We start from the raw sequence: 13,939 nt of genomic DNA on the forward strand, positions 1-13,939 counted from the left end.
CTGATGGAAGTTAGTATCACTACCCCAGCTCCCTCACCTTTGGGTGATTACCCTGAGGTGTGAGTTGAACATCTTTACCAGTTTCCCCTGGTGTTAGGCTCCTGTCATCTTAACTGGCTTGATAACGTACCTTTATTGGCTGTCTTTCCTTCCCTGTCTCACTGCCCTACTCATCTCCTGGTGTTTCCTGCATCTTCCAAACAAACTACTTACACTTTAATTCTTGTTTCAGGGTCTGCTCCTGGTGGAACCTAAACTAAGGCCAAGTGGGAGAGTGGAGGGCTCTGAGAGGAGGGTCTATTGGGACTAGAAGGGAGTTGATAAGCACCTGATGTCTCTGAACATTGGAACAATCTTGGTAGACTGAAAAATCTCTTGGAGCATTTAGGAGGAATTGGAAATAGAAATATAGAAAACTAAGCAAGCAAGCAGACAACTTCACTAAAAAGGGCACTATCAACACAGGATAGAACAAAAGAAAGTTGTAAAGAGAGGAACATGCTCACAGAACACTACTTGATTTAGTTCAGTCACAACGTGTAACTGAAATTGTGCAATAACTACACGGGAAGAAGGAAGAAATGCAGATGATTAAATTAGAAGATGATTGAATCTTTGTTTGTATTCAATAGACAAATGGACAATTCATTCAAAAGTAGAAAAAACAAGTTAGGTAAAAATATGGTGATAAATACCAGGAAAAAAAAATGTTACAAGAAGTGACAGTGTTTCTCTGAGACTAGGGAAAAGGGATTGTGTGGGTCCAGTTAGTGCACTAATTTGTTAAATGTACTTAGGTTTTAAATTAATTTTAAAGATAAATAAGATTGATAAGTCAAGAAATAGTTTCACTTGTAATGTGGTTTACAATTTGTAATTTTTATATAATGTATAATTTTATATAATTTATAACTTTAATTTAAATTTATAATTATAATTTTATATAAAAATTAAAACTTTAAGTGTGAAATTTAAATTTAAAATGAAAAAAAAAAGAAAAATGTAATGGAGTTGCACTGTTTACACCCACCTTTATTTCAATGTTTGCTGGACTTCCCTGGTGGCGCAGTGGTTGAGAATCTGCCTGCCAATGCAGGGGACACGGTTTCGAGCCCTGGTCTGGGAAGATCCCACATGCCGCGGAGCAACTGGGCCCGTGAGCCACAACTACTGAGCCTGCGCGTCTGGAGCCTGTGCTCCACAACAAAAGAGGCCGCGACAGTGAGAGGCCCGCGCACCGCGATGAAGAGTGGCCCCCGCTCGCCACAACTAGAGAAAGCCCTTGCACAGAAACGAAGACCCAACACAGCCAAAGAACAAACAAATAAATAATTAATTAATTAAAAAATAATTTGTTTATGTGTACACGCATTTATTTTAGATATTTTGAGAGGCATTTAAATAAAATAAAGAATGGAGAAATAATTCATATCAGTGTGAATTATAGTCTCTGTACTGATCCTTTACACTCACAGAGAATGGCAAGGAAGGAAACATGAAGGATTGACATTTAAAAGCCTCAACTATTTCTGCTTTACAACTAAAGAATGAAGCTTGAGGTAGAATTCTTTATCTGAGCACATAAATAATACCAAAATATAAGCATACTTAGCTATTCAATTCTAATCCACTAATAAAATGATGTGGAAGTAAGAATCAGATAGTAGAAATCTTAACTTCATTTATGAAAATGAGAAAAATTATTCTTTCCCAACCTATCCCAATATCCAAATCAATTTCTCTGTATCAGTAAAACATTCTTAAGCACAGCTACAAAAATCTACCAAGGACTTCTATGTATATAATACATTTAAAAACATCAACTATCTTTATCTAATAATCAGTGAACTCATTAGTGAGTATAACTGCAAGCAGTGTTCAATGATACTATATAGTATGAAATAGAAATTACGTTTTTATTCAATTGTAGAGAAGATATGTACTATAGTAAAAAAAAATAATGTGATGTAAATAATAACTGATATAAATTATAATGAAATAGGAAATTAATTCAATCAGCACATAACAAAATAAAATAAATAAGCAAAGACGTGGTTTTCAAATTATTACAGTACTTAATGAATGAAGGCTTTTCTGAGTGAAGTTTGCAGGCAAAGGAGGGAGATGGGAGCATATAATCACTCCTGCTGGTGAGAGAAGATGAGTGAGAAGTAGTAAAAGCCAGTGAGTGAAACAATTGCCAGATATTTATCCACATCTAATCCCAAGGAACTGGCCAGCGTCTTCTCCTCCAGTCCTTGCTGATGCTGGACGTAGAGAGAACCATTGCAGGAAGACACAGACATAAACAGAATGGACATCTGTTTGGGTTTCCTTTGCTTACAATTACACAGCTCCTGCTAACATGAGACTATGCTGGCAATTCAATTTTTTTTTTAATAAATACATCTGCCCTACCCCTTCCTCATAAGGCAATGGCAATTATTTTTTCATATGTTCTAAACTTTAAATTTTTGGTATAAAAGATCCAGGTCCCTTTTCTTCCTCTCACACAAACCCTCAATGAACACCAAATTGAACAAGTTCTTCTCTTGCAGATTCTTCTAAAAAAGCTTTCCTAAGCCTTCTCAGCTCACTCACATTCCTAACAGGATATTCCACTTTCTTAGATCATATTTTTGATGATGAATGTGAAGATAATTATAATACACAAGGCATTTGGACAATGAGAGCAGATGATGATGCAATCCTATTCACAAAGTGTATGAAGAACCCCTGAGGCTCATACTACATCCTCATATCCCAAACCAAAAAAGGAGGAATAATATTTGTTACAGGGGATTGGTGAATTTTAACTGTTTTGTAGGCAGTGTGAGCAAATATTTGATTTGTGAGAATTCATATAACAAGAAATACCAGAATTGGAAAAGAGCCCAATGGAGGATGAAGAAAACTAAACTGCTCACTGTGAAAAAATGAAGGGAATTGTGTTAAGGGCTACAAAATCCAACTGTTGCAGGAGTCTAATAAAGGCAAATGAGAGATTTGAGTAGGGAAAAAAACATAGACTGGAACAACATGTCCGCAGAGAAAAAGCAACTGGAGAAGACATCATCTATGCTCTCCCCACATCCCTGCTCTGGGGGTTACCACAAGCGTCCCCACAGAGCCATTGGCTACCCGTGTGTCTCTGCCTTGATGTCTCATTGCCGGCCCCACCGGCCCACAGTGGGGTCGGATGTGATTGGGCGTCAGTGCTGCTAGAGCAAGTCTTTACCAATGAGAGGAGGGTACTGGAGAATAAATACCCCGGCTCATCCTCCTTAGAAAGACAACTCGGAGTTGTGTTCCCCATGCTCCCAGAAGGCAGTCAGCATGATTGAGCTTCTGCTTGCAACAGCAATGACCTCTTGAGGCTGTCCTCACTTCCCCATCTTACTACCCCACTCAATCACAGTGCTTTCTGGGGCACCTCCCAAGGAAAGTAGTTCCCCACTTGTCTCAGGAAAAACCCAAAATAAACATCAACCGAAAGAAATTCTGAGTAAAAGGACCAGACAAATGGCCTTTAAGACCATGGTATGGTAACTCACTTGGCAGTATTTCTATATGAATATGAATGAGCATATTATACATAGAGTGAAATACAGTATTGGAATTAAAAAATAGTGAATAAAAAAAGAAAGACCATGGACAGATACCTTCTATATTAAGTAGGTTACTATAGCAATTCAAACCTATCTAAGGTTTAGTGAAAGCCTGCTACACACCCTTGTCTCATTGGAGTATGTTTGGGGGAATTAAAATAAAGAGGTCACTGTTCCCCCATAGAGTTCTGTGTACAAAGGAAATAGAACAACCAAAGGAACTGAGATATGAATGAGAGAGAGATTTTAGAGGATGCAAGTGTTGGAGGAAGTCTCCGAACACCCCGAGACATAAATGTGATTAATATGGAGTTTCTCCTCATGTGGGGGGTAGTTGCTTGAGCCATTTTACTTTCTATTAAGGAAAATGAGAACCATATCAGAACAAGGACTTGGGAGCACAAAGGTGGCTGCTGGGTGGGCTTCCACTCATCAGGCTTTCAGAGTTTGTTCCTGAGGATGGAATCAGGAGATCAGACACAGACATGAATCCCCTTCTTACAAGACAAAAGCCAAAAGGGAGCATTAGTGAGGCAGAGGCCAAGTGCATGGGAGTTTAGAAAAGGGCGTGACTGCTTCAAATGGGGGACAACGGACAAGGCTTTTGGGGTGTGTTGATGTTTAATCTAAATACTGAACACCTGAGTGACTTGTACATGTGGAACTGAGGAGTAAAGGCAATCCAGGGAAATGTATTGGTGTGAACCCACGTTCATATGTCCAAGGTCCCTACAGTAAAATAAATATATCAACTTTATGTACGGGTTTTTTCAAAGACCTCATTTCACAGAGTCCTAATGACCACGAAGACAAAATACTGTTGGATATGTAAATTTTTTAATTGATAAAATGTGTACTCTGTGTCCAGAAAAGTAAAAATGTGAATCAGAAAATGATCAATAATTCTACAGTCTCAAAGCACTAAATATTAACCAATTATCCTTTCTAGATAATTATTACCACAATTGATGGTGTAAAAGAGATGGTAAAGGTGATTAACTGAAGTGATCCATATTGGATTTAAGGCAGCAAGGCACATTTTCCTCCCCTTCGTGGGAAACATTACAGTGAACACTCCTGAGTGGCTTGCTTTGCCTTATCGTTCTGAAGCTCCAGTTGTTGAATCTCCAGGTACAGCTTATACACCTCCAGGGCCAATCTCACCTCCTCTGGGGTTGGGAGACACTGCATGAGTTTCTTGCCTTTGACCACTTGCTCACAGCCTTCAGGGTACTCCTAAAAGAGAAATATGTGATGCGTGTGCTTAAAAGGCTTCTCTCCCAATTGTTAGGGGGCATAGTTCATGCTGACAAAGGCAGGACTACAGATTCAGGACCAAGACCCACCTAGAACTGGTGGATGAGCAGGAAAACCAGAAAACACCTTGGACCCCACCATCGTCTTCCTAAGAGGAATATAACTCTTTTCTGAGATGGCTTCGCAGAAAGCCTCTGTGGGAACAGAGACTATTTCTGCTGACCATCCAGAAATGGGACAACAGTATACCATATCCCCTAGAAAAGAAAGTTAAGGAGTCAGTACCCCCAGGTCTCTGAGACCCTCCACTCCAAAGGGGCTCAGCTTTCCCTGTTCTCAAGTGAGAGCAGGAAAACGTCACTCCTTTCTGACCAGAGGGCTTCAAGGCAAAATTGAGAGTTCCTTTGCATGAAAGAATCTTGACAAGTCAGATGTCACCTTTGCTGGCAGGACAGTGCTTTGAGGGAGACACCCATTTTAGGGTTTGATAGATTGTAAACTGCCTTGAATTGTGCCACTTACCCACTCACACTTGGGCACCTCCGGGTACCACGTTCTGTCTTCTAAACAAGTGATACTTTGGGAACCAACCAAAGCATAGCCAGAGTCACACTGGACAGTGACATTTTCAGGTTCAACATATCCATCCTTATCCACAGATAACCTTCCATGTTCTATCTCTGGTTTCAGACACAAAGCTGAAATGGAAACATAATTTTAAGCAATCTGTAGATCTAAGAAAAAGATATGAGTCTACAGTAATAAGAATGAACTATATTTAAGTGCTGCTAATTGTTTTACCTTTTCTTTCATCTTGAGAATAAAAATAATTTTCATTAACATACTTATTGAGCATTGGCTACGTATTAGACTTTGGGCTAGTACTTTATGTGATTACCTTATTTAAGTCTCACTATTTTATCTAGGAGAAAGTGAGATACAGAAAAGTTAAGTAACTTGCCCAAGGACATAACAATTTTAAACAGCATGACAGAATATAAAAAGGGCATGTGACCCCAAATCCTCAACTATTAAATCAACTATCTCTCGTATCTTGATCCCTGTAAGATGCTGGATACAAGATTTTCCCTCTCGCCTATTATCCTCCCATGTGCAATGGAGACAATGGTGGCAAGTAATCCCTGCGGTTGTTGATGACAAAGTGATATTAAACCTGTGTGCATGTAACAATCAGACCCCATCTTTACCCCTCTTGTCGCCACACAGCTGGCACACTAGGAGTCCCCCACCCACAACGTGCCTACGTCCTGAGCTGGTGGTGCCCTGCCTTGGCTCTGATGGAAATACCTGTGACCTCACCACGATGCTTGCAATTATCCCATGGGAGTCGACATTCATGCTAGACCAACTTTCCATGACAATTTTGCTATGGGCCACAACTACACTCAGGTAAGATGTACCACCTGTAGAATATTTCTGGAAGTATACAAGAAACGAAGAATAGGGGCTGCCTCACAGAGGCTGAATTTTGCACCCTGGAGAAAGAAGTAGGGGATATTAATGTTTCTGTTGTGCCCTCTGTACTTTTTGCTTTGGGTACCATCAGAATATAGTAAGTATTTAAAATAAATCAAATCGAATCAAATATTTTTTTGCTGCCTCTGACAGAGAAGAAACTGTGCTCTCAAGCCTTTCAGGACAAGTCACCCCCCACAAAGCTGAAGAGGGAGCTGGAGTTACCTTTACATTGAGGGGCTGCAGGTGACCAGCCTGAAGAAGTGCAGGAGAGTTTGTTCTTTCCAACCAGGGTGTACCCTTCATCACATTCGTATGTAGCATCACCACTTTTTAATCCAAGGAATGAACTGATTAGTTTATGATGTCCATGGGCAACGACAGGAGGAGAATCGCAATCTTGATGTGAGACATAAAAGTGAAAGAGGGTCAGCATGTCGAATGCTTATATTAACACTTCCCAGAATCTGTGTGGTTTGTAGGAGGCTTCCTTCTGTCCTTCTATATTCTCTGCCCATCTGCTCACTTAGCCAAACCCAGGACCTATGCTGCCCTTCTGTAGGCCTGAGGCTGGGGAACCTTAGAAAGGCTCCAACGGAATGACAAGCATTTAAGATTTGTTTCATTTTATTGACAATTCACTAAACTTGACACTATTTAGGAGCCATTTTGGCATGAAGGCTGAATTCGGCCCAAAGTCTCATTGTACTAGTGGTACACTCCACTGATTTCAGGCTAAATGCAGAGATGTACATCTGGGAGAGACTGTAAAGATGTGAAATAAATCCACAATCTCTGACTCATTGCCCCCATTCAAACCTGTCCATCCAAACCCCCAAGAATATACTTACTGTCTTCTAAAATATTTTAGAAAAGAGCTCATAGAAAGAATAAAAAAGATGGCTTGCAGGTTGGAATAATAGACGTGGCATGGTGCTGAGTATCTCTCTGAAAGGGAATGCTGTCAGGATCCACAAACAGTGCATGAGAAACTTACATAAAACAGGCCATCAGGAAAGTCAGGTAAAATATTAAACTGATGGGCTATAGTATCTACAAGTACTATCCTCAGATGTCTCCTTGAAGCATAGAAAACATGCTGCTGACAATGAGATTCAAATGCTGGAGTTGCCATGGCACGTGGTAGAAGGAGAGATTAAGTGACTCAGAAAAGAGAGCATGCTGGAGTGGATGCACCTCACACATGCTGGAAACCCCACCAAATGATTATGTTGCCTGGGAAAGCCTGGAGGATACATGTACCAAGGTCAGAAGGAATATCCTAACAAGAAGAGCACCCGTATCAAAGGCCAGAGCTGATGATGGGAAGAACATTAAAGAACAAGTTTCACTCTTAGCAATCGCAGTCTGAGAGGTGCTTATATGCTTCAGAAGCTCAGTAAATGTAATCATCATAATGAGTGGCAAGTTAGAGAGACAACCAGAGGTGCCTGAGAGTTAGGAATATGGTTAATAGAACATGGCGTTCATAAGGGTGAAAATAGATGAGCAGCCAACCATTTACTACGCAATTTGTACCATCGAAAGAAATTAAGGATGGATGATCAGGAGGCTGATGGCATTTGGTCCAACAAAAAGTTACAATCCCTTGTTCAGTTTCTGGACCTGTGCCAGTTGTCAGGTCTGGAGATCATCGACTAAAGAAAAAGACAGTTTCCAGGAGTAAAGATACTACAACACCTTGGGAAGAATACACAGGAATGAGTGCCCCAGTCTTCTAAGATGACCTATGTCTATTTACATAGGTAACTGTGCACAGGTGAGAGGTGCACAATAATCCAAGGATTATTGAACATAGAGCTTGAGTTGACATGGACACCTGGAACTATCATGGACCCCCTATTAAGCCATTTGGTGGCCTTTTCCATTATCTTTGAAAGTATAAACAGGATAGACAAAATGGGTCATTGGTACAACCTCCACATTGGTCCTTGGCCTATGGGGTTAGAGCTGTCCTATCCAAGAAGGCCAAGTAGAAGCCATTGATACTACCTATACCCTCCCCGCGGAGGCAAAGAAGGTAAGTTTTTTAAAATATCATGTACTGAAGGGTAGGGGAGGAGAAATTTGTGCCACTCTTAAAGAACTAAAGATGCAGGAGGGGTCATCATATCCCCATGTACTTCACCAGTCTGTCTACTACAAAAATTAGGATTCTGGAGAATTCCAGTAGATTACTGAAAACCCAACAGCATTTTAGCCCCTATTGCATCCACTGTACCAGATGTGGTATCTTTGCTAGAGCAGATTAATATGTCTTCGAGTAAGTGAGGCCACTGATTCAGCAGAGGCCTTCTTTTCCATCCCTATCAGAAAAGAGGGTCACAAAGAGTTTGCATACACATGGAAGGTTCAAGATCAAATATCTGCATTTTAAGACCTTGGCTATGATAACTCACCAGTCCCTGTCATAATAGAGTCTGAAGATATCATGACCATGTGGACATCCACAGAATATCACATTGATACAGAACATCAGTGGCATCATGTTAATTCTACTGAATAAGCAAGAAGTAGATGGCATGATGATGTTCCAGAGTATGGAAAGTAGAGAAGGAAGAAAGGAAGTAAGCTCAGAAAGGCAGGTTCACTAGATGTGGGCAGGTTTTATACTGTAGATGAAGGCATATGGACCAGAAGGAAGAGAAGAAAAAAGAATAAATACCAAGAAATAAAAGGTAATAACTGAACTGTCTAGCTGATCTTTTAGATGTGGGCTATTTTCATTGATTCAGAAAAAAGAAGGAAACCAGGAAGTTCAAAAGAATGGGAACAAGCAGTGGGGGAAAAAGAGAAAGTTGGACTGAGGGGGCAGTATTTTTTAACAAACTTATCCACTCTAAAAATCATTCAGGGTATATGAACTTTTTTACCTAATGTGGGGTTTTTTTTGTTTGTTTTGTTTCATTTTTCCAACTGAATGAGGCTGTAGTAAAGGACTTTCACTGCAAGTTCATTTGTTGCATTCAAATTATACAAACAATGTTAAGGGTTAAAAAGTACAACACATAAAAAACATCAGCATCAAACAAAACACCAGCTTTACACATTTCTTAAATTCTAAATTTACATTATAAAAGCAAATTATGAAAAAGGCATGGTAGGGAATAAACAATGGCATACTTCTTCTTTCTCAATAGAAGTCACAACAGTTACTAATATTTATCACCCTGTGAAGTTCATTGTTCTAATTTCCATTATCCAAGGAGGGAGTCTGTCCTTAAGGATACCCAAAACCCTATGATGCTGTGGTATTAGCAGCATCCTTGATACTGGCACAAAAGCCAAGCAGTTTGTTCTATGTTCAAGTTGTTGATCCATAAACAGCACAATAATAGGGTCATTTCACTATTACCAGGTTTCCTGGGAGGGTGCCCACATGCTTCAACCAGTGGGTTCCAAGATCAATATACTCACAGCTGATCAGGGTATAGGAACTTCCAGGTAAAAAGGCAGAATAAGAGATTCTAGCATTGGAGCCTTTCTGCAGTTCACACACACTTCAGATGAACTAAGAGTAGATTTCCAAGAGAAGAAATCAAACTTAAATTTGATAATTTCATCTGCTTCTAGATTGTTCTTCTTTAGTACTGTTCCAACTCTTAACCTCCAAAAAGCTATGGGAAGAATGACACTCATCTCTAAGATCTGATTTTCTATCCTTTCATTCATTTAGCAGATAGAGACTGAAACCTACTGGGCTTTTCACCCCTCCCTGTCTTTAAGAAGTCAGCAATTGGCTTTAGTGAGAATATGTCAAGAGCTATAGAATTTGTGCCAGCTTTATTTAACATTCCCCTTTTTAAAACTGTGGATTCAGATCTGACTATACGACTGCACAGTTATAAGTATTTTTTTCTTCTGCATGAAACTGAGCAGGACCCTGTAGGGCTCCTGGGTACAGAAGCCTTTCTGTCCCCCGTTTCTTGTAGGGAACAGACCTTCAATCTCCATGACCTTCCCTGAGTTCCAAAGGGCAGATTCAAACAGGTGCTAATCTGGGAAGGGAAGGGATGCAAAGAAAAGGGAGGGGTAGCCAAGAAACAATAGTGCAGCCTTCTGCAGGGTCCTGGTCTGCCTCAAGGAATACACATAACAATGTTCTTAAACTCTTTAAGATGTCAGCATTCTTAATACCAGAGAAAGACCACCTGAGGCTACATTAAAGGAACCAGAGAAACTCGTCAAGATTACCTGAGACCAGATTAGAGGAGTGGAGGCCTTGCACACACCCTAATTTTATCAGCAACCCCACCCTTGAACCATTACTATAAAACTCCTCATCAAATCCTCCTGGGTTGGGACACACAATTTTGAGAGGTACGAGTCTGCTGTGTCCCCCTTTGCCTGGCAAAGCAATAAAGTTATTCTTTTCTCCAAGATTCTATTTGGCACCAATACACAGAGGCCGAGCTTTCGGCATCATGCAGAGTTATAAGTCCTTCAACTAGAATGGTGTAGATATGAAATACAAATTGCAAAAAGGGAAATTATTCTATTTTCATTAGAAATTTAACCATAGTCCTATTTCTATCACAGAATGATTTTCATGAACCATAAAACTGGTCTATAAAAAGCTATTTCTGGTCTTTTTGCTTTACCAATTGATAACACTTTCACAAAATTTTAATCAGTAGCAAACCATATAACAAGCTTGTGTTTTTAACATGAAGCTGTGACTTTAATTATTATTTGAGAATTCTACTTTGTGAAAGTCTGTACAAAAGAACAAGGAGAGAAAAGTATAAGAAAACAGACCCTTTTTCTGCTTAAATTCACAAATGGCAGATTTACAGTGGGTTGAAATAGAAACAGCGGGCTTTACAAAAACTCTAGAGTTTTAGATTGAGATCACAGTGTTCTTCCACAATCCATTCATCAGTGCCAAAAAATCTGAGCTGAAGAAACTGCTGGGCTGACCCAGTGTGGCATTTTTAATGATTATGAAGCTATCAGTAAAGGCTAAGAGCATTCATACTTCATAAAATTCTTGAATGAGATCTCTCATTCTCTGTGGTTCTCTCTGCTCCAGGTAGCATGATGTCATCTCTGAAGTTGTTCCTGAAGATAAAAAGATGACAGATGGCCAGGGCTAGAACATGAGTCACAACGGGATGTTAAGAGAATATATTGTTATACAGAGTAAGGCAGAGGCTCTCTGCTTCTGCTGGGCATCAGAAACACCTGTGCACCTTTCTAAGCATTCAAGGGCTTGGACCTCTCTCCCTGCATCCAAAGGTGATGCTCCAGTGTGTCTGCAGTGTGTCTCGGCAAAGCTTAATTTGTCTTGAGATATATGCCAGAGAGAACGAATTATTGGCATAAGGTTTCTGCGAGGCACATCCACATCCTGTTTTTTGCATAGCTGGAGAAGAGATGACTAATCAGGGGTGCATTTTGCAAGATGACTACTTTAAGAATTACTCCTTTAGCCACTCTGGATGAAGACTGCCCAGAAATAGGCATGCGAAAACTGTTAGTTCCTTTCATGACTAAAGTTAGGATTTTAAATGAACTCTTGCTTTTCACACTTCGCTTCTCTTATGTAGTAAAGCCAAGATGTCCTTTTTGACTTACTTTTGTAGTTAGTTTGATTGAATGGTCTTCTGGTTTTAGTGCTGCTAGCCTCTTGTTTTAAAGATAAAGGGATTTGTACATTCTTAAAAAACAAACAAACAAAAGACCGTATTGAAACCATACATCTTGGCAACTTCTGACAAAAAGATAAACCTGATTTTAATTTACCACTGTTTCTTACCAAACTGTTAAGCTTTTGTTTATGAAAAAGGATCACAATTCCTTTCCCTAGTTACTAACCAGGTTGTTTCAAATTCCTAAAAGGGAAGTCCAAGATATCATGCTGTAGAATTTCTTATGTGTTAGCTTCTGCAGTGCTTTCATGCAAATGAGCCAGGATAACCCCAACAGTCCTCTCTTCACTCCCAGAGCTATATAATTATGCTTTTCAGTATATTCTTGAACAAGATCTGGTATCAAATAGCAAATGCTCTGGTACCAAGCAGTGAAGGGCTGGCCAGATCTTGTTGTTCTGATGCTTCCACATCACATGGGATTCATCGATGAATTTCTGAGCATCTTTTCCAACCCAAGTAATATATATGAGCCTGTAGTCTCCTGCAACTTTGATGATATCCTCACTCTTCCACAGATTGGGAACACCAAAGGACTCCAATAAATCTGCCCCACATAGCAACTTTACCTTGGGCACAACATTTGTTTCTGGCTCTAAGGATTTTTTTTTTTTTTTACTAAAATCTTGTCTTGGTTCAGTCCACTTCCTCTTCCATCCAGGCCTTTCCAGCATAGGTGAGTCCTGCTGTTGATCACAGCTACTAGCCGCCAGGGTCTCCTGATGGTGTCTTAGCACCTTAGCAGTCTACCCAATCCTTCTGAAGACTTTTCCATGTATCAACTTTCACCCATTTTGAGTTCTTAGTGGCAAGTTCTGCCATAACTCAGTGATGGACAGAGATGAGTCTTTTCTTCTTATATGTATCACCAATAGAAGAAATTATGCCTTTGACAATTCTAATTTTCCTCTTCCATTCATGCAGTCCTTGGCCAGCTCAAACAACCCGAGGTGCATGTTGATCATAGGATTAAAAAACCACAAGCAAGGAGAACCACTTCTGTCTTCTCTGAATTTTCCATGCTAAGAATTTGAAGTTGTTGATCTAAAAGGAAAGCTCTGACACCTCCCTTGTTTTTATAAAGGAAATTCTGCAAATCTGAAGTGTTTTGCAAGGTAGGCTATTGGAACCATTCCAACTTGTGTCAACAGTCTTCTCTAAGTTGGGCTGTAGCAGTGGTTTCACATCCGAACTGTAACTCTGTTCCCAAGGCTAGAGGCAAATTTACTGAGGTTTTTTCATTTCACAGAGAGACTGAAAGAATGAAAACTTTCTGCTCCACACTTGAATATGACCTTGCCTTGGGGACTGTTGTATTTGACGCTCACAGACTCAACCATCTTGGAACCCCTATGCTTGACACAAAAAAGCGTCCTGGGCTGATTCCCCTAGAGACCAGTTTCTCAGGGGCTCCAGGTGAGGGCTTACCATGTCCTCAGGGCCAACCAGCCCATGTCTCTTTTACCTAATTTGAAACCTTCCCTTAATAATCTCCATCATTTTGAATGTTCATACCAGCATTATTTACAGTAGCCAAGATATGGAAGCAACCTAAGTGTCAATCAACAGATGAATGGAAAAAGATGTGTATCTATGTCTATGTTCTATCTATCTATATATATATGAATATTACTCAGGCATAAAAAAGAATGAGGTTTTGCCATTTGCAACAACCTGGATAGACCTGGAGAGTAGTATGCTTAGTGAAATAAGTCAAACAGAGAAAGACAAATACTCTATGTTACCACTTATATGTGGAATCTAAAAAATAAAACGAATGAATATAACAAAACAAACAGATTCACAAATATAGAGAACAAACTAGTGGTTATCAGTGGGGGGAAGGAAGCTAAGAGGGGCAAGATAGGGGTAGGGGATTAAAAGGTACAAACTACTATGTATAAAATAAATAAGCTACAAGGATAT

General features: G+C 39.8%; 1 protein-coding gene and 1 pseudogene across 9 annotated transcripts in view; both read right to left on the reverse strand.

Annotated features, from left to right (window-relative positions):
• Positions 1–4,428: 4,428 nt before the first annotated feature.
• The window catches only part of C4BPA (complement component 4 binding protein alpha), a 56,088-nt gene continuing 46,577 nt past the window's right edge, over positions 4,429–13,939 (reverse strand). For all 9 annotated transcript variants that reach the window (XM_061185439.1, XM_061185443.1, XM_061185442.1 and 6 more), the window contains 3 exons: positions 6,567–6,740; positions 5,388–5,563; positions 4,429–4,844 (listed from right to left, as the gene is read on the reverse strand). In XM_061185439.1, the coding sequence (XP_061041422.1) occupies positions 4,671–4,844; positions 5,388–5,563; positions 6,567–6,740 (524 nt within the window). In that variant the 3' untranslated portion in view covers positions 4,429–4,670. The remainder of the gene's footprint in view (positions 4,845–5,387; positions 5,564–6,566; positions 6,741–13,939) is intronic.
• LOC133087804 (nicotinamide/nicotinic acid mononucleotide adenylyltransferase 1-like) lies at positions 12,235–13,034 on the reverse strand (annotated as a pseudogene).

This window comes from Eubalaena glacialis, chromosome 3 (assembly GCF_028564815.1).
Source record: "Eubalaena glacialis isolate mEubGla1 chromosome 3, mEubGla1.1.hap2.+ XY, whole genome shotgun sequence".
Taxonomy (NCBI): domain Eukaryota; kingdom Metazoa; phylum Chordata; class Mammalia; order Artiodactyla; family Balaenidae; genus Eubalaena; species Eubalaena glacialis.